We start from the raw sequence: 26,638 nt of genomic DNA, 5'->3' as shown, positions 1-26,638 counted from the left end.
TAGTTTGATGTTAAAATGGCCAATGTCTAAAATCTCGATACGCAGCTCCAGGAGATTAAAGATTTCTTCCGCTTTTCACAATTGAATTGCACAGCAGTAAAATGATCTATCAAAGTGATTTTTTTGTTTTAAAATTTTATGTACATTTGCACTCATACTTATTTATTTTGAGTGAAGCCTTTCGTCACCTTTTTCCACTTTAAATATGAAATTTGGACTTGATTTTTTATTAACTTGTATTCCATTCATAAATTGAATATTTGCTTTTTGTGCAATATACTAAATACGTTCATTACAATATTTCTGATTTGCAAATAAATCAAAATCGTTAGTTTTGGACATTAGCTCTTTTAGCACCAAGCCGAAGATATATTTGAGTCACAGATTTATTGAGTGATTTATTTGGGTGATTCCTTTTTTTTAAGTTAACATATAAGGCTAATAACACATCAAGCACCTAAAAAGTGGAAAATTATCAAAAATTCAAGAAGCTTCATTGTTACAAGGAAGATAAATGTTTGTTTTAAAATTAAGTAAGATGATTACAGCATCAATATGTACCTTTGTTCAATTTTCAATGGAACATCAATAGAAACAAAAGACAAACAACTTTCCAGACGAAAGTGACGCCTTTCAGTTTTAAGTTAAACTAATTGAAAGTTCAAGTAAATTCAAATAAATTCAAATAAATTCAAATAAATTGTAAAAAATTCCTAAAAATTCCTAAAAATTCCTAAAAATTCAATTAAATTCCTAAAAATTCAAAAAAATTTCAAGAACATAAAAGATCTAATTGTCTTTTTTTGATTTTTTTTTTTTGTTTTTCTCAGCTAAAGTTAAACTGTTTTGTGTAAAAATTATTATTAAAATAGTTTAATAAAACGTTCGTTTAAGGATATTTGTGGACATTAATAAGCATTAACAGGCATTAAAAAGCATTAATAGGCATTTTTGAATATTAAATAATGGATATTCAGCGGTGTTTAGTGAAGTTTAAAGATGTTTATTGGGGTGCTGGGTATCTTATTTGGCGTCATAAAGAAAAAGAAGAATAGAGAAGATAACAAGTTTAAAGAAAATAAGAAAAGATAAAGTTAAAAAGGTCAAAGTATGGACAGAAGTATTCCATCCCAATTATTTGCTGTTACAGTTTTGTGCGTAGTCTAATTTATTAACAATTTTATGGAATACATTTGAAACGATGGTAAATTATGCTTTAATTTTGTTATTATATTTAAACATGAAAACGTCAAAGCATTATTGATATGTTTAAAATTTCTAAACACTAAGTTTGAAATTCTTTTTAGTAAAGAAACCTAGAGAAATAATATTGGCATTGCGTTAAAATTTCCTTTTCACGTTGAGTGAGCAAATTATAAGCAATTCATATTGAACTTATCCAAACACACTACAATCATCATACTGAAAACGTAGAGACACAAAACAAATGCGCCCTCGCACTTAAACTTAACTCCTACACACGTGTCATTAAAAACGCCCTCACGATATGTTTAATTGAATAAATATCCAAACATTTTCTTTTCAAACATCCTAAGAAAGCAGGGTGTAAATAAAATGAGATTTGTTACGGGGGTTGACACGGTGTTAATACAAAAAAGATATTTGCTTATCATTTTGTAGCTATTAAGCTGAACTATCTGATGTTGTAAATGCAGAAAGTCAACTAAATCCTTCAGCTGAATGTCGTTCTAATAGCCAACTAATCTAAAATTGTTGTTCTGATAAACTGAAGCAACCAGTTTTAAAGTAGAAACCAGCTCTATTAGAATAACTTATTGATATTTTTACGAATATTAACCACAATTGTTTAGCAATAAACAACTTGCAGAACTTATAAAGAACATCAAAGAATTTGTAGATAGATTAATGTTTGCTGAGAATATTACTACATTTTCATTGCAACATTAAAAATTTATTTTGCTAAAGTTATTGCAACATACACACCAAACAAATAATAAATGTTAAGTTCATTGTTACTTTGATTGTTTTGGAAAATAATACAATAAAAAAAACCGTTAGATTAATATGGAAGATATACTTATGTATATCTTCAATATTTCATAATATGGAATATAAACATACTACAAATAAAACTTTGTAAAAAACAGTACTTTAATGATTAGTTATATGCTAATAATATAAAACTTATAATGAAATAGTGTGTATAAAAAAACTACATGCTCAAAAAAAGCTTTTTTTGCTAAAAGCAAATTATGAAAAAAAAGAAAAAATTTTTCTTAAAAAAAAAGCAACAAAATAATAAGAAGCCAGTAATACACACATATCTAATTTATTATTAACTAACAAATATTTCAAGAAGCATTAAAATAAAAAAATAAAAGCTAAAAAATTTTGACTTTTATTCGGTTTTAAAATTATCGTATTGCCAGCAACTAGTCGTTGAGAATGGTTAGCAGTCAATTATTCTTATTATAAATCATTACAATTATAACTTTTATTGTAATTGTTATAAATGTAATTCTTATTATAGTTTGTAATGCCAAATTTTCGCAGTTTGCTAAAATAATTTAAAAAACTCGATTAAGTTTAAGAGAGAAGGTTTATTGTGGTAAGTGAGAATTTTTTTTGAAATACTTTTTGGTTTTATAATTTTTTTTTCACTTGTTTTTATTGAAACTGGTGAATTTTAAAACAGTTACGGAAAAAAATTTCCTGTAACATCGAATTTTTCAAGCTTTTTTTTCCAACTTTTAATCTTGCTCAAAAATCCTTCCTTTTTTCCAGTTTCACATGAAGTTTATTTTAAATGTTGTTATAAAACAGAAGTAATCGTCATTAAGAAAATTTGAATTGATTTAAGGAATGTATTTTATTTATTCAAAAAATTGTAGTGTGGGTGACAGCGTTTTGAATAGTGTTGTTACCGACTTCGACTACGTCGACTAAAAGTCGACTTGTCGAAAGTCAAAATTAGTCGACTTTGAAAAATTCAATAGTCAATTTAATCGATTATGAGTTTTTTACTAATCGATCAAAAGTCGATTTAGCCGGTTAATCATCCTAACATTCTTATTTCTATTTTTTCAGGACATTGGAGGATATTGGACCTGGGCAAGAGATTGTCAAGGTTTGGCTGAAGAGGTTCAATCGTCGCTGGACCAAATCTGATAGGAAGAGGGAGAAGTTTTTTACGGATAATCGGTACTGGTTGCTGGAAGAGCTGAAGACAGAGGAGAAGATGGAAATTAATGAAGAAGGTAAGTCAAATATAATACAGTTATAATTTGTTTTTAAAGTGATTAAAAACAGATAATAAACAGATGGTATCTGAGAATGTTGAGCTAGCCAGCATAACACTAAAAGAGTCCTTTTTCTCACCTGCCTAATACCCCTACAGATCTGGAGCAAGGAGGCAGATGACGTTGTCTGGACAAATCCAAACCCTCCCCCACACTCTATTGCAGACCAATCAGATTTCAATACATAAAGGAGAGCAAAGATGTCGTGGTGGAGGAGTATAACATTTTCAAAGAGTTCTAGGCTCTCCCTTGAAGGTTGGATGGATCTATGATCTACCATGAGCTGGAGGAAACCGTGGTTGATGGAAAAGTTGCCATCGTTTTCAGTGCAGTGATTGACTCAACTACTAGTTGCAGCATCAGCTGCCTGAGCAGCTCCAGCCTGAATGACCTGAGAAGGTTTATAGAATTGTGGCAGATCTTTCAGATATTAGATTTAAACATGGCCTGTCCACCCTTCATTTGTGGATAAGAAGCATAGAGTGCTTCCTTCACATAGCCAACAGGTTATGCTGAATTTTAAGAAGTGGCAGGATAAGGAAGGAAATAAGGAGCTACTAAAACTCAAAAAAAAAAACAGATTCAAGTTGCGCTGAGGGATGGTCTTGGTATCAATTTTGATTTTCCAAAGTCAGGAGGATCTAGAAGCCCCAATAATAGCAATACTGCAAGGAGGTTTTTTAGAGGATAGCAAAAGTCAGTAGAGATTCTAGGTGTTGATGAAGAACTGATGAAGAGGTTTTACATTACCCTCTGTATCCTCTCCCGCAATTAGAAAGTGGACCCTAACAAGCTGCATCACTATAATCTGGAGACTGCACAAATGTACACCAGCCTGTACAACTGGTATCATATGCCCCGGTGTACAGTCTTCGCACAAAGAATACACCGTCTTGACAACCCCTGACCACCTGTGCGGTCTCGACCACTCCAAGAGACAAAATAAGCCCAAATTTCAATACCCGACCTCATTTACCTATATTTAAACATACAAAATGTCCCTTTTTTGTTATAAAACTGTTAAGACATCCAATAATCCACCCTGAAATTAACACCGGTGCGGTAATGACCACTCCTAGAGACCAAGTATACGCAGATTTGAATTCCTCGACCTCAATTACCAATACTTAAATTGAACCAGAATATCTGACCATTGAATAAACTTAACTGTTAGCTTACTGAATGTAGCACCACTTCATTAATATGTTTCCTTTTTCTCATTATAGTAACCAGCTGATGCTTTTAAAACAAAATGTTAAGTAATGTGTTATGGTATTCAATTAAGGATGCGAAAACGTTTTGCAAATCTGCCACCCCCAAAAAAGTTTAGCCGCCCCATCTGCCCCGACCTGTTTTTAATTAATAAACTTTTTTTGTTAATTATTTGCTGTGTTGTGAAAAATGATATAAAATGGCATCAATGATATAAAATCCCATCAGTGTTTTTGTTTTTTTTACATTGTGATTGTAATTTTCGTTTTATTTTGTTTGTTTACTCGATTTTAATTCATCTAATAGGTTAGATGAATTAAAATTGAAAAAGAAAACGCTCTTGGTACAACAACAGCATGTGCTATTACAACAGTATCACACACCTAGTTTATTTGTTTACTCTTTTAAAGCTCTAGTTTTTTCATAGCGTCTAAATGATAAATTGTCAAGCAACATTAAAGTATATGATTATGATAAAATTTTTTATTCAAATATTTCGACTACATCGACTTTTAGTCGACTTAGTCGATTTTAAAAATATATTTGTCGATTTTAGTCGACTTTGAAAAATACATTAATCGATTTAGCCGACAGTCGAATCATTTCAAAATCGTAACAATGTTCCACTCTAAGTCTGTTTTTAAACGAAGCCGGGCTTGGGGTGATGTTTCAGCCCGAGTGAGGTTTTTCGTTGAAACTCGGGGTAGGTCATGTTTCACTTGGAATGAGTGACTTTTTAATGCGAATTAATATTTAGAATTTCGTTTGTAGCGAGTTTCTAAATTAGTTTTACTCCTTCAAAATACAAATGCACAAGTGATAATGATTTTAAAAATATTTCATGATTTAAAATATAGTGTATTATATTATAATTTTAGATATAATAAAAAAACAATCATTTAAATGTCTATGAATATAACGTCTAATTTTTGTAATCATAGAAATCATAGGAATCATATGAATCATAGGAAAAACTGTAAAAATGAATCCTGAATGTTTTGAACAGCAAAAAGATCAGTTTGAAAAATGGTTAAGACTTAACAACAAGCAATCCAAAAAGATAATTACTTTTAAAACTTTCAATATCCGCAAAAATAATTATTTTAAAAACTTTCATTATTCATACTTGGGGTATGCGTGTCAAACTCGGGGTACCTACCCCGAGTTCGGCACCCCAAGCCAGGCTCTGAGTAAAAACCAAACTCGGGGTGGAACAACAACACTAGTTTTAAAGTAACACAATTTGTTTTCCACTGGTTTTAAAATAATAACTGGGTGGCGTTTACGGGGAATCTTTTGATGCCAATTTGTCCTACCAAAGTGGCGGCTAAATAAGTAAAAAAACTATGAACTCGAAAAAATCCATGTTATATAACTTCTATCGAAAGTTTGAGGAAAAATTTGTATTTCTAAAAATTCAGTATGAATTTTTAGAAATAAGGAAATGAATAGATAATTTCAGGTTTAATTTTTATTCTAATTGTTATATTTAAAAGAACTAAATATTATTAAACTTTTTTTTAATCAATATTTTCTTTTTTTAATTTACGTTTTAGTTAAATTTTTGATTCGTCAAGATAACCTCATTTATTCATAAAACAGCTACACAGATCTTTCGCATACAATCAATCAATTAACGCAATGTTTCAGGTTGTGTTGCATTCCATTTCACTTCCAATATATGCCAAAGGTTTTTTTTTTTTTTTTTTAATAGAAAATGGTTGCTCTTCTCGCACCTTCCTGCCAAGTTCTTCCCATAGTAACTCTATCGGGTTAAGATCTGGTGATTTTGGTGGCCATTCAATTATCTTTAATATTTACTGGCTTTGAAGATCTTCTAAATAGCTTTAGTTTCAATTCTACATAGGTTCCCAACAGTTTCTCAATCAAAACTTCCCCAAATCGTGACAGATCCGCTCCCATATTTTACAGTTGATAGTAAACATTCCTCTGAATACCTTTCTCCTGCATATCTTTGCACGAAAACACGACGTTTTGAACCAAAAACCTTGAATTTGTACTCATCTGTCCAAAGGACGTTTTTCGATTGTTCAAACGACCAACGATCAAGTTTTTTTGCCGAATATTGTCTTTTTGTCTTACTAACTGGTCTTAATAACGGTTTACGAGCAGCTATACGCCCATCCAAGCACAATTTCTTCAGTTGATCCTGGACAGTGGAAGTACTAGCCTTAACATCGTTAAACTGATTGTACACAGACCTGATTTTTTCGGCGGTATATCTTTTATTCGATATGGAAATTTTCCTTATTTCTCCATCTTGTAATTAATAGTTTTTTTAGGTCTTCCAATGGGTTTTTTTACTTGCATTGGTACCAGTTTTGTGTCGTTGTAATGTCATTTGTACACAACATCTTGAAATTTTCATTTTTTTTTAAATTTTGACTTTTAAATAACCCTCATCGTAGTAAACGAGAATTCTTTCTCTTTCATGATTTAAAAAGGAATTTTTTTCTCTTTTTTTCTAGCTTGCCTTGTTCTCCTGCGAATTACAGCTGATGTTATTTGAACCTAAAACCTTCATCTACTGTTGGCCTTATTACTTTATATTTTCAGCCTTATCAACTTATATTGTCGGCCTTATTAATTTATACTTGAAAGATGAGATCTTTAATATTGTAGAAACTTGGGTTGAGTTATCTAATGGCAAATCAGTTGTGTTGAGTTATCTAATGGCAAAATTACATGCTTCAGAGTACTCACAAGATCTTTATGAACCAAAAATAAAAAAAATCTAGTTTCGCCGATAGGTCTGTTCAGTGAAGGAACTCAAGAAGCTTGAGATATAAAACTTAACTTTTATAAGGAAGATTATTCCCATAAAGTTTCAAGAGTGAAGACAAGTGAAAATGCAATGAATACCCTTTTATGAACATCTGATCCACTTAGTTTGTTCTAAAGGAAAACTGTTTCATCAACACATAAAAAAAACTTCCACAACAAGGAAGTTTTTTTATGCGTTGATGAAACAGTTTTACTTACTTTGAATGCCTTTCTCTTTTCAAGGAAGATCTCGTTGTCCGTCTCGGAGGGACGATCAAAAAATATCAATATATATTGCTAATTTAGATCACGGTGCTGTTTAGCAATTTGTTTGTTAGAACAAAAAGTAAGCCAATTTACATTTGTATAGATTTTAAGGTTTCAGAAATTAATATGCAAGAAAGGAGCTTGATATAAATTTTTTATGATTTGTATTCTTATGTGATAACAATTCTAATAATGGAAACCACTAAACGTTTGGCACCAAAAATACGAACTTGTCCCACTGTGAAGCAGTTGTAAAGTTTCTTCATGCAGATTATTCAGAAATCCTTTAAAAGCATGTTACTCAATCTTGTTTAAAGATCTGACAGTTCTTTTTTTGCAAGGAAAAAGCTTTTGGATTTTCGATTTTTAACGAATAAAAACAAACTCCCAAATCAATATTTTAAGATGAATCGAATTTTCTGAAGTTTATTCAAGTAAATTTTTACACGTTTACAGAAATGTTTATGATGAGAGATCAGGCTTGGACTGGGCCGCCGGAATACCGGGAGATTCCCGGTGGGCCAGTTGGCATAAAAAGTTATATTATAATTTTAGTAAGGCTACATTTTATTTTCCAAATAAAATGTAAATTAAAATTTAACTAAAAATATAATAACTTTTTTTCTGGCCTCTAATTACATCTAATTAAAGGCCATCTGCCGGCTAATTATATAAATTTTGGCGGCCATCTTGAGCTGATCGAAAGTAGTATTATATTAATAGTGAGTTTAAGCATGCGCGCGTTATCTTTAGGCGGTGCTAGTACAAGCGTTAGCAAGTATGCTACCACTGGAAGTTTAAAAAACGTTAAGCACCTAAAAACTTCAAGCGCGTTTTAAGTCATTAATTATTCATAACTTATTTTTAAGTTAAAATTACTTCCGAAAAATATCCGTGCTATAAACAATTAAAACGATCTTACAAGAAAATTTGTATCAAATTTTACATTTAATTTAAAGATGACATGTTAAGGAGTTACGAGAGACGCTCTTTTTATAGCATAAGATGGAAATATTATCGATGACGTAGAATTTGATTTATTATACGATATTAATAGATCTAAAAATGATTACCCTTATTGAAATTACAAACATTTTGAATTAAATGAGCTAGATAATGCTGAAGCGTGGTCAGAGTTTCGATTCCAAAATATAGATATTTGGGTTGCTCAGAAAGTTTGGTGCTAGTGTAACGAAAGATCAGCTTCAAACGGAATTATCGGAATCTGCAAGGAAATCGGAAAGTTTCGAAATAACTCTTTAAGATGAATATAATTTGATATTTGACACGAAAGTATCTGACTCTGTCTCGGACAACATGCAACAATATAAATCCGAAGAATCTGAAACTGTGTTTACAATCCCAGAAGTGGAAAACAGTGGCAGCCACAGAAATAAATGCAAATCTTGCAAAAAATGTATTGTTTGTTGTTACTTTGTCCTCCAGAAGTTTAACTTACAAAGTCTTGCGTATTCAAATTTGTTTCTGGCTTACCAATTTGTGCTAATACTATCCTCATCATAAGTTGCTTGTGAAAGGTCATTTTCGAAATTGAAATATATTTTGAACAGATTAAAAAGTTTGATGAGCCAGTCAAGTTTACAGTCATTCATGCTGATGTCTTGTGAAAAAGACCTTCCGAGAATTAATAACGATGCAATAATTGATGTCTTGGCATTGACTAGTCAAACGATGAAAAAGTTGCAATACTAGTCAATATTGAATAGCGATTGTGTCTACTATTTCTAGACTCCAACTTACAGCAGTGTTTTAGAAATATTTATTTTTATCAATATTTAGGTTGGGAAGTTTAAATTTTTTTTTATACTTTAAATAATAATAAACAATAATGCGTCTAAAAATAAAAAGTCCTTTACTAATATAATATAGGTAAATTTAGAAAAATAAGGGCGTTAATCATAGTCGCTGTCATGGACGGCGTGAAAGCTCTCGGCACCCCATATATATATATATATATATATATATATATATATATATATATATATATATATATATATATATATATATATATATATATGCATTAAATATATGCAACATACAATGAAGTGGGCCGCCGTGACCAAATTTCCCGGGCCGTTTTTTCAAGCCAGTCCGACCCTGTGTGAGATGTTTGTTATTCATAAGTTAAAACTTGTAAAAGTAAGTTTAACGGTAATAATAAACGGAATGATAATAGCATAGCAATTCTGCGCAAAGTCTGGAAGGGTAAATTACAAAGTAACCAAGGTATCGCGATTTTTTTTTTCTACTGGAAACTTACAGCTTTGGAGGTCTCTCTCTATATAAATATATACATATAAAAATCGTTTTAAATTAGATTTATTTTAAATGAATTTTATAGAAGTTGCTACTTTCAGAGTTAAAAGCTGAAAAAATAAAACTTGATGCTTGGTTTTTTTCAACTTGTACATTTTTTCTGATTAAGAATTTTATCCTTTTCTTCCTCCTTACGATTTTACTATTTGTTATTATTTTTTTTTTTGCCCCTAATTTTTTCCTTAGGGGTTTGCAAAATGAAGAGAATCAAAGGAGTTGAATGACCCACGCATTTGCTTTTACAAGTATACCGGAATCCAAAAATAAAAAACTTTTTTTTTCTGATAAATTATTCTACAAAAAAGATAAGCTATTTCGCCAAGACTTACAAAACCAAAATAAAAAAAGTTTTTTCTTAAATAAAACATCTTAATTTTGAACTAAAAATTTCTTTTAAACACCAATAAGTTAAGACCTTTAACACACGTAGGTTGTACGATGCGTTCAGTAATTCATACATTAAATTTAATGCATCCTCTTTGCAGAAAGCGTGTCACGTGTTTAAACTAAAATGTCTCCACGCAACTCTGTATAATGATAAAGACTTAAAATAAATGTCGGATTGCATCATTGAAAAGAAATTTCACTTTGCAAACAAATTCGCCGGACATGTTACAAAATGAGTAACAAACCTAAGTTATGCGCAATGGCATAATTTAGTTTTGTTACTCATTTTGTGAATGTCGATGAACTGCGTTAACGAAAACTTCCATATGTTCAGGATCTACATCAGGGTAAATCCCATGACCCAAATTAGCAATATATCTTGATGTTCCAAATTTCTTGATCATCTCTCTGACGCGGGCATCGATTTCTTCCTAGAAAAGAGAAAGGGATTCAAAATAATTAAACTTAATAAAAGTTTCCACTCGAAAACTACATGAACTTTAAAAGGATAAAAATCTTCCAAAAACTTCTGTAAAAGGAGAAAAAAAAAAAAAAAAAGATAATAATAATAATAATAAAAATTCAATAAAACAGAAACATACTTTAGAAGAATATAATGCACACGGATCGAGGTTGCCCATCAGAGTTTTATCGGGACATAGTCGCCTTTAATAAAAATAACAAAAAATATTTTGAATATAAATAAGGATAACAAAGTATCATTCTAAAGAAAAAAAATACGAAAAAACAAAATACCGTGCATCCTCAACATTCATGGTCCAATCCAGTGCTATAACATCATAATCTGATTGACCCAAATCTTTTAAAGCATAGTGAGCCCCCTTTGCAAACACAATCTGAAACAAAATTAAATTGATGTTTAAAAGCTTACATTTTTTTTTACATTAAGTATTTTTCTAAAAGAAAAAAATCAATAACCCGAAGATTAAAAAAAAGATTTCAAAAGGAAAAAATTTCATAAAGCGCAGAGCAATTAAGAACACATTCAAAAAGAACAGAGCAACAAAGAACAATCCATACCATGGGAACTAAATACTCTGGGCCTAAACGCCTCTTTACAGAGGAAGCAATTTCTCTCAGGTATGGCAAACAAAAGATTTTAAACATATCAGGGGGCAGTTCTCCAGCGTGTGAGTCAAATACTTGCAGTAGCTAACAAAACATGATGGCAAAAAATTCATTAGAAATTTTTATAAAACAGTTATACAGCTTTGTTTTTATTAATGTTTTCAGAACATAAGACTTGTATTTGAAAAGTAAAAAATCCTGCTGTTGTTTATGAAAGACATTCTAATGATAAAAAGTCATATCAGGGAAGTTTCACAAGCATCAGATAATCTAATAAATGTCCTTGTAAATACTCAGAAAACTGTGTTCAAGAAACAACAACTTGTTCTTTCAAATATTTAATTTGCTGCAGTTGAATGGGACCAAAAAATATATTAATCAAAGTAAACTATTGAAATTTTATAACAAATAATGGATAATAAATAATTGTTATTGAAATAAACAATAAATTATTTGCTACACAATATAATTATATGGTTATAAGTTTGATTATGATTTGCTTAATGCAAAGATATATTGAATAAAATTTTGATACGGCTAATAGTAAAGTAAGTCAAATCATTTATTTATGGAGCTTATTGACATGTTTGGTTCCAAATTTTTTTCTGTTTTTTTTTTTTCCAATCTCCTCTGTAACATAAACTAATAGAAGAACTTTTAAGATTATGGTTACTAAATTAAAGTTGAATTGAAAAATTACAGAAATTTAAAAGAAAAATGGAAAACACTTAATAACAAAAAAAAACTTACTTGTGCCCCCGCTTTGACTTGCTCAACAAGAAAATCAATGCAGATTCGTGTTAAAATGCATAGTAAAATCTTACTAGAATCTGGATTGACATACAGCCACTTTTTTACTTTGGAAAATGTCTTTGAACTACCTCCTTCTATCATGTAAGACATCAGGGTCCACTAACATAAGAAATATACAAAAACTATACAGAGTGTGTCCATAGCCAAGGTGAAATAACATTGGTTTAATTTAAATAACAGAATCCTTTTAATATTATCATCTTAGCCTTTATGCAACAGGGTATTGCATTTTGATTGGATTTTAATTTATTTAGCTTCATGTGACAACTGTGTCACTGATAACTGTTAATGACCTCTGCTGCAGACTGACAAAAAATTGTAAAAGTAAGTCTTAATTATGACCATTTGAAGCAAAAACTGACAACTTGCAGAAGGCTAACTAAAATCTGTACTGTATTTTAAATTATTTCTGAAAACTTACTGGTGCTCCAGCAAATCCTATGAGAGGACATTTTCCATCTAGGGTCTTTCTGGTTAAAGTAATTGCTTCAAATACATAGTTCAACTCTTTTTTCACATTAACATCAACGTTCAGACGCTAATGAAAACAAAAACAGAAAATCTGAGTAACAAAAAAACATAATGATTAATTAAAGGCTTGAATAGATAAAGCAACACAGGAAATAGTTCTAAATTTATCTATATTTATGAAATTGCAATGATTTTTCACACAAATCAAATAAAAAGGTAGGAACTTAAAGAGAAAAAAAAGGTTAAGTGCATTTTACAGCAGATTTTTCAGATAATTATGGATTTTTTTAATAATCTAATGCAAATGTGTGTTTAGAAAAAAGAAGTTAGATGTTACCATCCTTAATACAAGTATAAGAGGTACATTGTAAAGGAATTTTAAAAAAAAAGGCAAAAGATTTAAGTAAATACTAACAAATTAACTAAAACAACCTTTATATCTTCTGGTTCAAACAAGGGTGTTGGAAAAACTGGACCCTGAAATACAAAACATACAAATTATTCTTAACAAATAAGCAGAAGATTATTAAAAAAAAAACAACTGATAACACTTTATCTTCTATAATATTTACAGTCAAATTTAATAACATAAAATATCATTTCTGTAATATTTCATGGTATTAAACAAGTAAAACTTGAGAGGATCAACTTGTAGAAGGTATGTTTTCAAGGACATAAATTTACATATTAAGAAAACAAAAGCTACCTTTCCTTTCTGCATCTCTACTTGCATGCCAAGAGCCTAGAGAAAGAATATGAAACAAAGGTAAGTAAAAAAATAAATTATTTGGATTACTGTGCATAAGATAAAATATAATATGCAAACTTCTTGCAATAGTTTCTTTTTAAGTGAGGCAGTATAATTTTTGCAATCCAAAGCAGAATGAGAGTTAATACTTGAATGCAACTTGTGCTATTTTTAAAATTATCAAAATAAATAAACAAAACAAAAAACAAATAGTTACAGTTGCTTACTTGAGGGATAACAAGTATGTCACTAAATATAATTGCAGCATCAAGATCATACTTTCTAATAGGCTATAGCAAAAACAATAATTTATTCCATACATACATACACTTATACATACATACATGCATACATACATACATACACACACAGATATATATATATATATATATATATATATATATATATATATATATATATATATATATATATATATATATATATATATATATATATATATATATATATATATATATGTAGAGAGAGAGAGAGAGAGAGAGAGAGAGAGAGAGAGAGAGAGAGAGAGAGAGAGAGAGAGAGAGAGAGACACACACACACACACATTAACTATATATTAATGTCAATATCTTTGCTAACCATCATAGTAACTTCACATGCTAGAGAAGGTGTCTGGCAAACATCAAAAAAATCATTTTCAACCCTGAGATTTCGAAACTCTAAAGTACAATCAATTTAAAAAATGGTGTATAGAATAAAATAAATTATTTCAACAATGCAAAATGGTTTTGTATTCTTTTTGGAAAAAATAAACATTTTGTCTGTTAGAAATACTACTATATATGTAAATATAGTGAAATTGATATTTTTATAATTCCCCTGCTTAATATTTGTTTGTGTGTGCATGTTTTTAACACAACAGAAACAGAATCTTTTGAATGATGAATATATAACTTTTTAACAAAGATATATTAACAACATTAAAACAAGATCATAAAACAAATTTTGGATTAAGCTTTAAACATAATGTTTTTAAAAACCATATCTTCAAATTTGTCATAACTTTTATTCTAAACTTTATTGTAAAATCAACTAAAAACTATAGCCACATTGTTTGAAGACTTTTAAATTGCCCTATTTCTAGGCAATCAAAATGAAATAAAAAATAAGACATACTAAATTTAACTACACTAAAAGTAAAAACAGCTGTAAATTATATTTCATACCTGATTTATCATTCAGGTATTTAATCAATCATAAAAAAAATAAACAGCTTGTACCTGGTAGATATCTTCCAGCTTGTCTCATAACCCAAACAGGAACACATGAGACATATTCTCCTCTGACGGCTTTTAATATCAAGTCATTTTTTAGTTCTGGAAAAACATCCCCTTCTTCAGTCATTTTTTCTTCTCCTGAAAATAGGTTTTTTTATATTATATTATATTATATTATACATATATATATATATTATATATATATATATATATATATATATATATATATATATATATATATATATATATATATATATATATATATATATATATACATATATATATATATATATATATATATATGCATACTATTTACACGTACAAGCATATGCATATCATAAGTAATTTATTTGATTTTGCAGGGGTGCATCACAAAAATTTAATTTTGCTTTAACTATTGCTACAAGTAAAAGGTACATGGACGTTAAAATTTTATCGACGTACTTACCACCATTTTTTTTATTTTATTGCAAATTTTTAGCAGTCAATAGAAGTTATTAAAATTAATAAGAATTTTTTTAAAAAGGTTATTAAAATTAATAAGAACTCGAACGTATCCCATAACAAAGGTGCCAAATGTAAAGTTTGTTATTTTCTTAAGTTAAATATATACTAGGACTTAAATCCAAAAATCAATTTTATTTAACTTTTAAAATGTATGGGTTACCAAAATTACCAAAATATGTTTTTATTGCAAATACTCATAGGCACTTGCGTCGTATAGGCGGACCGTATGTCAAGCAGGCGGACCAATTTGAAATTTAAAAATGCTTTATTTCTAATTGGTGAACGAGAATGTTTTATAAATCGCATCAAACAAAACTAATATGAAAATTAATTATTAAATAAACAATAAAATCATTTAACAAATTTTTTATTTACACGTTCTAAGCTCAAAAAAAGATGGCTATTAATTCAAACAAGGATCAAATGCAAGAAGTTTGTATAAATGTAAGAAGTTTGTATAAAAAATCCTAAAACAAGAAAGTTTTTTTTTTTAATTTGTTAATACCGTGGTGTGACCTAAAAAAGTCCTATGCTTAAAGAAAGTCCTATGCTTAAAGAAAGTCCTATGCTTATAGAAAGTCCTATGCTTAAAGAAAGTCCTATGCTTAAAGAAAGTCCTATGCTTAAAGAAAGTCCTATGCTTAAAGAAAGTCCTATGCTTAAAGAAAGTCCTATGCTTAAAGAAAGTCCTATGCTTAAAGAAAGTCCTATGCTTAAAGAAAGTCCTATGCTTATAGAAAGTCCTATGCTTAAAGAAAGTCCTATGCTTAAAGAAAGTCCTATGCTTAAAGAAAGTCCTATGCTTAAAGAAAGTCCTATGCTTAAAGAAAGTCCTATGCTTAAAGAAAGTCCTATGCTTAAAGAAAGTCATATGCTTAAAGAAAGTCCTATGCTTAAAGAAAGTCCTAATTTCAGAAATGACAAATTTCGAATATATAAAATAAACATTTGGGTAAAATTAATTAGTTATTTTAACTAGATATCTAGTTAGTTAAAGTAACTAATTTTTTTTTCTCTAAATGCTTACTTTATAAATACGAAATTTGTCATTTACTAAATTAGAATTTTCTTAAAGCATAGGACTTTGTTAGGTCACACCATGGTAGTAAATTGCTTAAAACCATTCACACCACTTTATTATTTGATGTGGTTTATTCACTAAAAACAATTTTAAAAAAACTATTGTTAAAGAAAACTATTGTTTATGAAAACTTCTGGCATTAGATCATTATTTGAATTATATGATCGTTTTTTTTTTTTTTTTTTTTTTTTGGTTTGTTTCCTTTAAATGCAACCCCTAAAAAATTTTACCATTGCAAGGTGATGGGAACTTTTTTCAAAAGGAGCCAATCGAATCAAAAATTTTTAAGCTACGGACCTTTAAACAAAATTAGAAATCCAATCCTCATTAAACGTAAAAATATTCTCGCAGCTCCGATTTTTTTTGAGAGATAAAAATGTTTAAAGCTCGAAAAACCTTTCAAAAACCTTTCTTGCACAAAGCCATTTTTTTTTTCGTTCGATGAGAAGGAGTTGTTGAAACTATGTTGAAGTTCAAACTTACGTGACGGACAAGCAAACCTGATCAACATGGAACTCGCTCTCTTTACAAATATTCATCAAGAATATTAAAACAGAAAACGTTCTTCATCTTCTTCACGAAGAAGAGGGAAGCTCTTAGAAAACGTTCCACAGGATCTCCTCTGGACGGAGTAGGCGTGCTGTCTGCAAGGAAATTATCTGGAGGACAAAAAGTTTCAATAAATGTTGAAGAGCAAAAGAATTATGCCGTTCGACAAAACAAAAAAGTCTTTTATTTCCAGAGCAGATTTACATAAAATATCTTGATGAATACAAAAACTGTAATTATCATTATAAAAATTACTACTCCTTTTGCAGAAATATACTTTTGTAATCATAAAGTTCTTTTAAAAAACATTTTTTAGGAAATTCATGTCTGGTTCACTATTAGATACTGTGTTAAGTAATTAAGATACGCCGAAAGATAATCGTAGAATACTCTTTTTAGAGGTAGTATTTAAGCTAGCAGTTGCTCCCTTTAGTGATTCCATTGAAATTAGTTTTTGATTGATGCTAAATTTACTGCCAATTCCTCTAACAAAAGTAACGAAACAGTAAAACAAACAGAAGTACTTTCATCCAATTTTTTGTACAGTTTAGATGAGTTGATTTTTGTCAATTTTTTATATCCCTTGGGAAATAATTCAACAACTGATTCGAGTGAAAATCTCTCTTTTTTTTTTCGAGAAAAATTGTATTGGTGAGGAAGCATTTTTTTTAATATTATTAATATTCATAATATTTAATATTTTCTTTTTTATTTAATTAATACTTTCCTTTATGTTCTTGTAAGTGTACAACAGAAATATTTTACACACACACATTTAAATTTAAAAAACATCAAGACTCATAAATTCGTGCACGGTAAATGTTCCAAAAATGACCATGTGCAATATACTGCAACAAAAGGAGAATAATATAGGACCAGAACAAAGGTCGGAAGTGGTCGGACTGCAAGAAAAATACCTATGAAACAGATGAAACGCGTAGAAATATTGATTGATAACAAGGATGGTGTTTCACAGCGTAGCTTAGCCAAGAGATTCAATATTTCCCAGCAGTATATATCCAAAATTATCAACAAAAAGACGAGCATTCGTTGTCGTAAAAAAACTAAAAAGCCAGAAATTAAATTGGCTCAGAAAGCCGAAAAAGTGCCGAAAATTTGTCGCACTTTTTCGGGAAGAAATTGTGATCATTGACGACGAGTCATGTTTTCCATAAAGCAACACTGATCTTTTTGAAACCGCAGGATATTATACTTCAGATCCCGAAGCAACGCCTAATGAGGTTAAACTCAAAAGAAAATGCTAGTATTAGCCGAAATTATTAGTTTGGATTGCCTTTTCTAAGAAAGGAGTCTGAAAGCATAGCATAAGCTCCTTTGGACCAAGCAGTCGACAAGGATGTATATATTTCCGAATTTCTGATTAAATTAAAGAATTTCCAAAAAAAGACTCACAAAAACGACGAAATTGTGTCCTGGCCAAATCAAGCTTCCGCACAGTATTCAAACAAAGTGCAAGATTATTTAAAAGGTGAAAATATCGAATATGTGCCGAGAGACAAAAAACCCTGCTAATGTGCCCAAATTGAGTTCGATCGAGGATTTTTAGACTGAAATTAAAAGATTGGTGCATGCAGATAATTAGTAAGCTAAAAATCTCCGCCGAAAAAAATTAACCAAAATTGTGTATATTGGTTTGGGACGAGTACTTTTACAAGAATTGACCGTGTTCTACGAAATAGACGAATATATATATTTTTTATTTTGTAAATTACAAGTTTCTTGTTATTATTCTTTTTAAACTTATAAAATTGATAACTCCTTTCAAGAGATATTTTGGATTTTTTGTTGCCACATGTGATATGGGCTTAATTTAGGTAGCTATATCAATATAAGACCTGGTTTATATGAAGCTGCATTTATGTTTTTACGACTAGTAAACTGTGGTTTTTATGATTAGTTAACTGCATTTTTGTGTTTATTATTTCACTGAACTGTTGTCTCCTCTAGGATGATCATGTAAACTGTTTTTTTCGATGAAGCAACATGAAAGTAACTCGCTAACTCAACATTTTATCTCACTGCCATGCCTACGTGTTTTGCCACTGGTTAATTCCTAGATTTGTGAAACGACCAAGTTCATCCAACCGATTCTTTTATTAATTCAGATTAAGCTAGTACGACTCATTGCACGATGCTGTAGTATTACACGATGCTGTAGTACCTAAAATTTTATAGTAAGCTAATTCAACGAGAATTTCATTGACAGCAACACAAAAACTATCCTTCTTTTACAGCTTCACCGATTATAGTAACAAGATTGTAATAGCTCAAAGCAGTCATTATATTGGGGATATTCATGAGGTAAACTTCTCTAACCTTGCATGTCCAAATCCTAATTATCACATGGTGTAGACTCGTTTTATTTTAATGGCTCAAATAGAAATTTATACTTTTGTTCTTTATTTTTCGTTATTACCTAACCCCCATTGCTTAAGTATAGACAGCTCTGTCATTAACATTAAATTCTTTTCTACACTTTTCAAAATATCTTCTATATAAAAATGAAAATAGACCATGCTTTTTGAAAAGCGATCACAACGCACGAAGTGCCTTGTTCGCAAATCAATTAGTGCAACACTGATGCTAAGTCAATAAAGGTTGATGCATCTATTAATCTGGTGTCTTTTCATATATATTTTTTAAAGAGGTTAATAGTATGAAAATCATTTAGAAATGGAGTATGAAGTTAACTTTACTAGTTTTTAAATCATTATAATTACATAATCAGGCATACTTTAAACTATGTAAAAAAAAATCCGATAAATCAGTTGCCAGCAACAGGTTAAAAACAATATTCAAGTCTTCCTCATATTCCCCCTCCCCTTTCCTCTAATGTTTGTAAAGTTTTTTTTTCAAATATCAGTATTGGCAAAAAAATCCGGACATCTATGTACAATGCATTTAAAAAAAATAGTTACGTTAATTGGTGTAGTTACGTTAATTGGTGTAGTTACAAAATAGTGCAATTATTAACTTCATGTTTTAATAATAAGTTCAGCAAACACTGATTTGGTTCCTGAAGATTGGTTCTGGTAACCCACGCCTTTTTTTTTTTTTAACAAAAAGGATTTTTTTTTATAAACTACATTTTCTTTTTTAAGTTTACAAAAAAGAAAAATTTACATAAAAATTATAAAGAACAATTATCAAAAAAAAGCTAAAAATCATTTTACTATTTTTTTTAACTATCCGTGTTGATCTGTCTACTAAAATATTGTTTAAAGATCACCTGTTTAGATACAAAAACTTGATCGTCATGATTTCTAAGATCATGACAATCGTTATGATTTCTAATTTGTAGAAACAAAAATGACTGAGGTAAGAGAGCAAAATGACTGAGGTAAGAGAGCAAACTTTAGGGTAGAGGTTGATCAAGAATACTTGAAACAACTCATACTTGAATCGAAAATGAAATTTTTCTCATTCATTTAACATGAATTAAAAATTTTAGCCTCGAAACTTTATCCATTACTCCATTAACTTTGTCAATGTTTTACTAAAGAATCATTAAAAGTACCAAAGGAATAGGGGAAAACCTCAATGAATGGGACAGTTTTTGCAAAATGCTTTTTAAACTAGATAAAATTGTTTAATATATATATTTAAATATGTTTGATAACCACCGACTCTTGCTCAATGATATAGTAAAACAAAAAAATTGGATTTGCATTTGACTTTTGGAAAAAAGAGAGTTTTATTGGAGCATGACATTTGTCCCATTCATTAAGTATGTCTCCTTGAATGGGACAAACATAAAAGAATTAAAAATAAACGTATTTAATTCAATCATTTTTAAAATTAGTTTATTAATTGTAAATGTAGTTAAATATATAGATACATACAATAGACCACGCAAAAAATATTTTTAACTTTAAATATTTTAACTCTAATTAAATTTCAATCAAAGCATAACTTTCTCATTTTAGAATATTATATTTAGTTATTCTTATTTAAGTAAAATATTGCAGTATAAAAAGTGTGTAAATAATACCCATTACCTATAGGGATAAAAGTAAGGGACTGCAGCATCCCTCTGCTTAGCTGTAAATAATACTTTGTTAAATTCATTCAATAGGTAGTATTTTGTCCCATTCAATATGCGCATCACTTAATCCAAAAATGATTAGTCACACCAAAAACACCATTAATTAAGCTTGAATGTTTTACTCACTGTAGTACTAGAGACTGTTATCTATTTAAGCATGGAATTTTATTTTCCATAACTTCAAAAGCTGCTGCATAATCAGAAAAAAAAAAACGTTTATAAAGATTACTTTTTACATTCGAAAACACAATAACATCCAGTGTCATTACGGTCATAGAGCAATAGGATGGATGAGTCGGTCAGTTGAGTTCTTGTTTCTATCACTCTTTGTTACAGGAATTTGAATATCCTTACATCGATGCTTCTATAAGAATCTGAGTTTGTCCCATTTAATAATCGTCCCATTCATTAAGGTTCTGCCCTACCTAAATGATTGTCTATGGTTACGCTCGGTACGTCTCAGTCGAGTTCAATATATGTTTAATTCAGTATTATACCTAAATATAACTTATACACCTTTTTTTTTTTTACTGTATTGGTATGTTCTTGTAATTTGCTAAAATATAATTGATATTGCTTCCATTTCCTTTAAACAACCTACTGTATTGTAAACAAGTTCAATGACGTTTGTAATGAGACCACAAATAAATGATTTATTTCAAAGGTTCCAAAATAGTAAAACAGTCCTTTGTCACATCAACCTTTCAAAAGTAACTGGTATTTTAGAAGTTTTTATTTTGCATATACGCCATATCAGTACTTCAACTTTTGGAATTTCCAGTAATTTGCGTTTAAATCGTTTGACCTTTTCTTTGCACGTGTACGTGTGTGTGTGTGAACATATCATAAAAACAAAGCAAAAGTTTTTCAGCAATTGAAATAAATTTTCAGTGCTTGTTTTTGCAACGGGTTTGAAATTATGAATTTTAAAACTGACGGCTTTAATCTGCCGATTGCTAGTAACCATAGTGATAAGAATTTTTATATATTGGAGCTGTATGAGAAAAGCAAAAAAAGTTTGTCTTTACAAAACAAGAAAAAACAATTAAAACCAAAGGCTTCATTAAAAAAAAAATTAAACACTAGAAAAAGGGGGGTTTTTAGGTACATTTTTTGCGTTGTTAATTGCAAGATTAGTTTTTAAAATTTTTTTGTACAAGCTTACAATTAATAACAAAAAACAGAGAATTCTCTATAAATAAATTTATAGAGAATTCTCTGTTTTTTGTTATTAATTGTAAAAAAAAAAAAAAAAAAGAGAAGAAAAGAAAGTAAATGTTTTAAACACTCTTTTAATTTAGAAAAACTAAACAAAAAATGAAGAATTTTACGGTATCCAAAGCCATTCTCGTGGTTATGTGCCTGATTACATTTGTTTTAGCAATAGTTTCTTTGACAGGAGATAATTGGGTCAGTTACATTGGAGTTTCAAAAACTGAAGGGCTTTGGAGAGTTTGCTTCAATTTCAAATGCGTGAAATTCAGTAAAGTACCCCGCTATTTAAAAGTCACCCGCGTTCTTGCCACTCTTGGTACCTGCCTAATAGGGATTGGAACAATAATAGCAATCGTTGGAATTTTTGTTAAAAACTTTGCTGGGTATTATGCGTCGTTTTTTTTCTCACTTGCAATATTTATTTTAAGTGCGACACAATATATATACAACCATGGCAAAGATTGGACGGAAGCACAATTGGAGGGGGGATACAATTACTTCTTATGTTGGGTTGCAACGGTGATGTGTTCCTTTTGTTCTATTTACGGTTTCTGTACATTTTAACTTGAATTTTTAATCAAGAAGTGATTAAGGATAACGTATTGTGTAGTTCATTTTTCTTCCTAAATCATTAGTTTTGACACTAAGATATTTTAAATAAAATTCTCAAATACTGTTTACGCTACAAGCTTCATTAACTTTTTAGACCAACAAACTCGCCCTCACTAATATATAAAACACCTCGCTGTTGTGTTAAATACCTTATTATTGTGATTAATACCCTGTCATTGCGTTAAATACCTCTTTTTTTTTTTTTACCAAGATTGTCTCCAAGCAACAAAAAAATAAACATAAAACTTTTTTGTTAAAGAATTGTTTCTTCATCAAAAAATAAAGAAAAAATTATCTAAATTTCTATGTTTTTAAAAATTCTTCAACATTAAACATGTTTCAGTTCATTCAAATCTTTTAACTAAAGCTGCAAAAAAGCCCGTTTGACCATTTTATCTACAATTCGACTTTCAACATAGCGAGTAGAGTAGGAAGAAGAAGTCCGTGGTCAACGTGCTGAAACGTTTTTTTTTTTTGAAAATAATTTAAAAAACAAAGTGTATTTTAAAAGCAGTCATTACTTGTAAAAACTAATAACTAATTTTCTTCCAAAGTTTAAAATAGAAGGTAGAAATGAAAAAAGTTCTGTAACAAGTTTTTTGCTATTATTGGTATTTATTGTTAATGGTATCATTTTTTAATTCATAGTCATAGATTTGTTAACTTGTCATATTCACTTATTGCATGGCTGTTTTTATGACGTAATTTTTGTACTAATCTTATTATACTTGAATTTACATTTTTTTCTCTTTCCTTTCAAATTCAGTCAAATCGAGTCCAATCAACCAATCTCATCAGCCAATTTCAGTCAAATCAAGTCAAGTCAACTGACATCAGCTTTTTTATTCTGCAGAAAATAGCATATAAAATTATCATATTACACATCTTTGATTTAAAGCAAATTCAAACCTTTCAACCAACACGAAATAAAAATATGGTTTTTATCAGGTTTTTTTTCAATCTGAAATCCAATATAAATGGTAGGAAATTATTAATGCTTTACCATCGTAATAATTGAACATAAAATACAAAGAGCACTTAATCGTTTAATTGAGATACTTTTCTTAATCCATGATTTAAAAGGAGGTTTTTTAAACCTTAGAAAAATCTATTAAATTCTTTTTTTTCCATTACATTCAGCAAATATAAACAACTTACACGCAAGACATTTGGTCATGTCGTTTTCACTAGAATTATCTTAAAAATATATTTAAAGTTCGCAACAAGAACGCAACACTCGAACAAAATACAAGAGGGAAATCAAATGTAGTAAATGCCTAATATTTGCTATTTCACAGGTTTGCTCGATAATCTCATATACTGGAGTAATTTACCTGACCAACAAAGTTTAATGTAAGTCAAGACGTATTTAATTTGGTATGCATTCTTTATTGAAGTTTTGCGAGTCTATTTTGCGTGTAAAAACTTAGTGAAACTTACGAAACATATTGTGAGACCATTCTTTCATCTTTTAATTCTGATCTTTTTACGTTAGTCTATGTTTAAATTGCAATATATTAGCTACTCTTGTTATATTTTGCGTACTTCAAAGTTACCAACCTTTTGAATAAATCTTTTTTCTTATTACGTGAAAACCATGAGACTTTCAAAGGATCAGTGATATAGTGAATCAGTGAATAGGATTTTATTATGAAAGTAAAATAGTCAACCTTAAAAAATCGATCGTTACCAAAATGTCTTTAAATATTATTTACGCAATTTTCTAGGTGATTAAAGTCAAGTATAAGCAACTTTATTAGAAACATGTTTGAGATTCTTTGAAAACGTTTAGAAAAATTTACATTTTAAAATGTTCACAAATGCTATGCAAACAGTTTGAAGTCAAATAATCTGTGAGAGCGATTTACGAAGACGTGTTACAAATGACTTATTACAAGGACAAATTTTGCTATAACGTGGTATGGCTCTGTGCTGCAAAAAACTGCGTTGTTTCGTCCGCTGAAATATGATTGGTTTATGACTTTTAAAATAATTTTGTTTACTTTGATTTTTGAATAATTGTTTAAGTTTGTTTTTTTTTTTCTCTTATTGGCTTTTAAACAAATAAAAACTAATTTACAAAACATTCAAGAAAAGAAAACAAAAAAAACCAAGTCATCCTCATTTTCATTATTAGAGAAAAACCATCCTCATTTTCATTATTAGAGAAAAACCATCCTCATTTTCATTATTAGAGAAAAACCATCCTCATTTTCATTATTAGAGAAAAAAACTTTGCTTATAATGTAAGGAGGCAAACTTTTATTTTCACAAAAATTTTATATTTTTTGGATAAACATAAACATGAATGAAAATTTTGCAAGTGCAAAAGAAAATTTAAAATGTCTTTGGTCTACTAAATACATAATTTTAAATGCATAACTTTGAATAAATAAGTTTGTTTAAAATGTTTAAAGGCAAAAGTATTTAAAAGGATTAAAAAGAGTTTTTTTCATTTCTTGTAAATTTTAGTTATACGTTTAAAAACTATGAAAAAAATAAATGAAAAGTGATAAACCAAATTTTTTTAAAACCATTTTCAATAAAAATTTCATAATAAGACTGTAACTTTGACAAACACCATTTTTAAAAATAGATGGGGTTCTCAAGCACAAATCTTATTGGATTGTTTTAGATGATATAACATAAATTTATTGAGATTGTCAACAATGATATTAAAACAAATCATCAAATTAAAAATAATTTTCAGTGGGTGTTTAGGAGAACATCAAAATTGCAAAAATCTTTGTTTAATGTGGACTACAGTCACATTAACATTTGTTTTATGTGGACTACAGTGCTTCTATATTGTCCAATTGTTTTACATTTTTTAGAATTAGCTGTGAATAAATGATAGCTTAATAGTTATATTTCTTATACTAACTTCACTCATTTTTTATAGCTTAATTGAAGGTTGATTCTAATAAAAGTCAATTGGGTCCCCATGAATGTCAATATGTATCACATGATCCGTACCAAAGCATTAAAAAGTTCAATTTTTCAATTTCGTTTTAGAGCGATTAAAACTGCAAAATGAACAGCTCATCTGTTCCCAAAGTCATTTATGCATTACTCTGCCTCACCACATTAATCTTATCAATAATTTCGTTAAATGGAGATTCTTGGATGAGCAGTGTAGAAAAACCAAAAACAGAAGGTTTATGGAGATCTTGCGATAACTTTATATGCTCAAAACATCTGAATATTCCGAGCTTTTTACAAACAACCCGCGCTCTTGCAGTAGTATCTACTTCTCTAATAGGAATAGGAACAATAATTGGAATGGCTGAGTGTTTTTGTAAAAAAATCACTGTTTGTTATGCTTCGATTGTTTTCTTTATAACAATAATCTTTCTAAGCGCAACACAACACATTTACTTTCATGGAAAAGATTGGTCAAATGAGCAAATGGAGTGCGGCGTCGACTACTTCTTATGTTGGTTTACAACAATATTGTGTGCACTGTGTACTTTTTATGGCTTTTGTTCATTTTAACTAAAAAATTTATAGTATGACTTAATTAAATTTATTTAAATTTGATTAAAAGCTAGTTTTGAAATACCTTTGTAGTTAACTTTCGGTAAAAAAATATATGCATAAAACATTAATGAATCAGTCTTAGTTTTCAACAAAGTTGTCTTTTCTGTCCTGTGTTTTTGTCCTGTGTTTCTAAAAATTAACTTTTCAGGATTTTAGGTATCAACTCCAGTCTTTTGCAAATTTAATTTTAATTTGTAGCTGACCTTTTATAAACACAACTTCTCTAACTTTGATTGTTGACGTGTAATATTTACATTGTGTTACATAAATTTTGAATTTTTTTTTTCATAAAATTAAATGTTTAAAATATGTACACTCCTAATCAATAATTATTCAATAGATTTAATATATAACAATTATCTAATATATAATTTTGTAGTATATATATATATATATATATATATATATATATATATATATATATATATATATATATATATATAT

The 26,638-nt window shown here is 29.2% G+C and overlaps 1 protein-coding gene and 1 long non-coding RNA gene across 3 annotated transcripts; one reads left to right on the top strand and one right to left on the bottom strand.

Moving 5' to 3' along the window:
- Positions 1-9,790: 9,790 nt before the first annotated feature.
- LOC145195182 (uroporphyrinogen decarboxylase-like) lies at positions 9,791-15,393 on the bottom strand. 2 transcript variants are annotated; one of them, XM_090070791.1, is made up of 12 exons: positions 15,301-15,393; positions 14,628-14,762; positions 13,987-14,066; positions 13,617-13,679; positions 13,348-13,383; positions 13,074-13,118; positions 12,592-12,708; positions 12,108-12,269; positions 11,310-11,441; positions 11,025-11,125; positions 10,871-10,934; positions 9,791-10,699 (listed from the first exon to the last, which is right to left on the bottom strand). In XM_090070791.1, the coding sequence occupies exons 2-12, from the start codon at positions 14,749-14,751 to the stop codon at positions 10,547-10,549; spliced, it is 1,077 nt and encodes a 358-aa protein (XP_089926917.1). In that variant the 5' UTR covers positions 14,752-14,762; positions 15,301-15,393; the 3' UTR covers positions 9,791-10,546. The 2 variants fall into 2 exon arrangements, with proteins under 2 accessions (XP_089926917.1, XP_089926918.1); XM_090070792.1 differs by lacking the exon at positions 15,301-15,393 and adding an exon at positions 15,073-15,204.
- An 8,342-nt stretch (positions 15,394-23,735) lies between these two features.
- On the top strand, positions 23,736-26,262 carry LOC149880077 (uncharacterized). The gene is made up of 2 exons (XR_016446452.1): positions 23,736-24,007; positions 25,670-26,262. It is a non-coding gene; the product is annotated as an uncharacterized LOC149880077 (long non-coding RNA).
- The last annotated feature ends 376 nt before the right edge of the window (positions 26,263-26,638 follow it).

Source organism: Hydra viridissima, unplaced genomic scaffold, assembly GCF_058129835.1.
Source record: "Hydra viridissima isolate aposymbiotic clone 2 unplaced genomic scaffold, HvirCarnegie_v1 scaffold_13, whole genome shotgun sequence".
Lineage (NCBI taxonomy): Eukaryota > Metazoa > Cnidaria > Hydrozoa > Anthoathecata > Hydridae > Hydra > Hydra viridissima.
The sequence above is the reverse complement of the archived record's forward strand: the minus strand, read 5'-3'. Positions and strand labels throughout refer to the sequence as shown.

Coding starts and splice junctions, on each gene's coding strand:
- LOC145195182 (XM_090070791.1), bottom strand. CDS start 14,751: ATGACTGAAGAAGGGGATGTTTTTCCAGAACTAAAAAATGACTTGATA. Junction 12,270..12,591: donor TAGGATTTGCTGGAGCACCA/GTAAGTTTTCAG, acceptor TTCTTATGTTAG/TGGACCCTGATGTCTTACAT. Junction 11,442..12,107: donor AAGTCAAAGCGGGGGCACAA/GTAAGTTTTTTT, acceptor ATGTTTTGTTAG/CTACTGCAAGTATTTGACTC.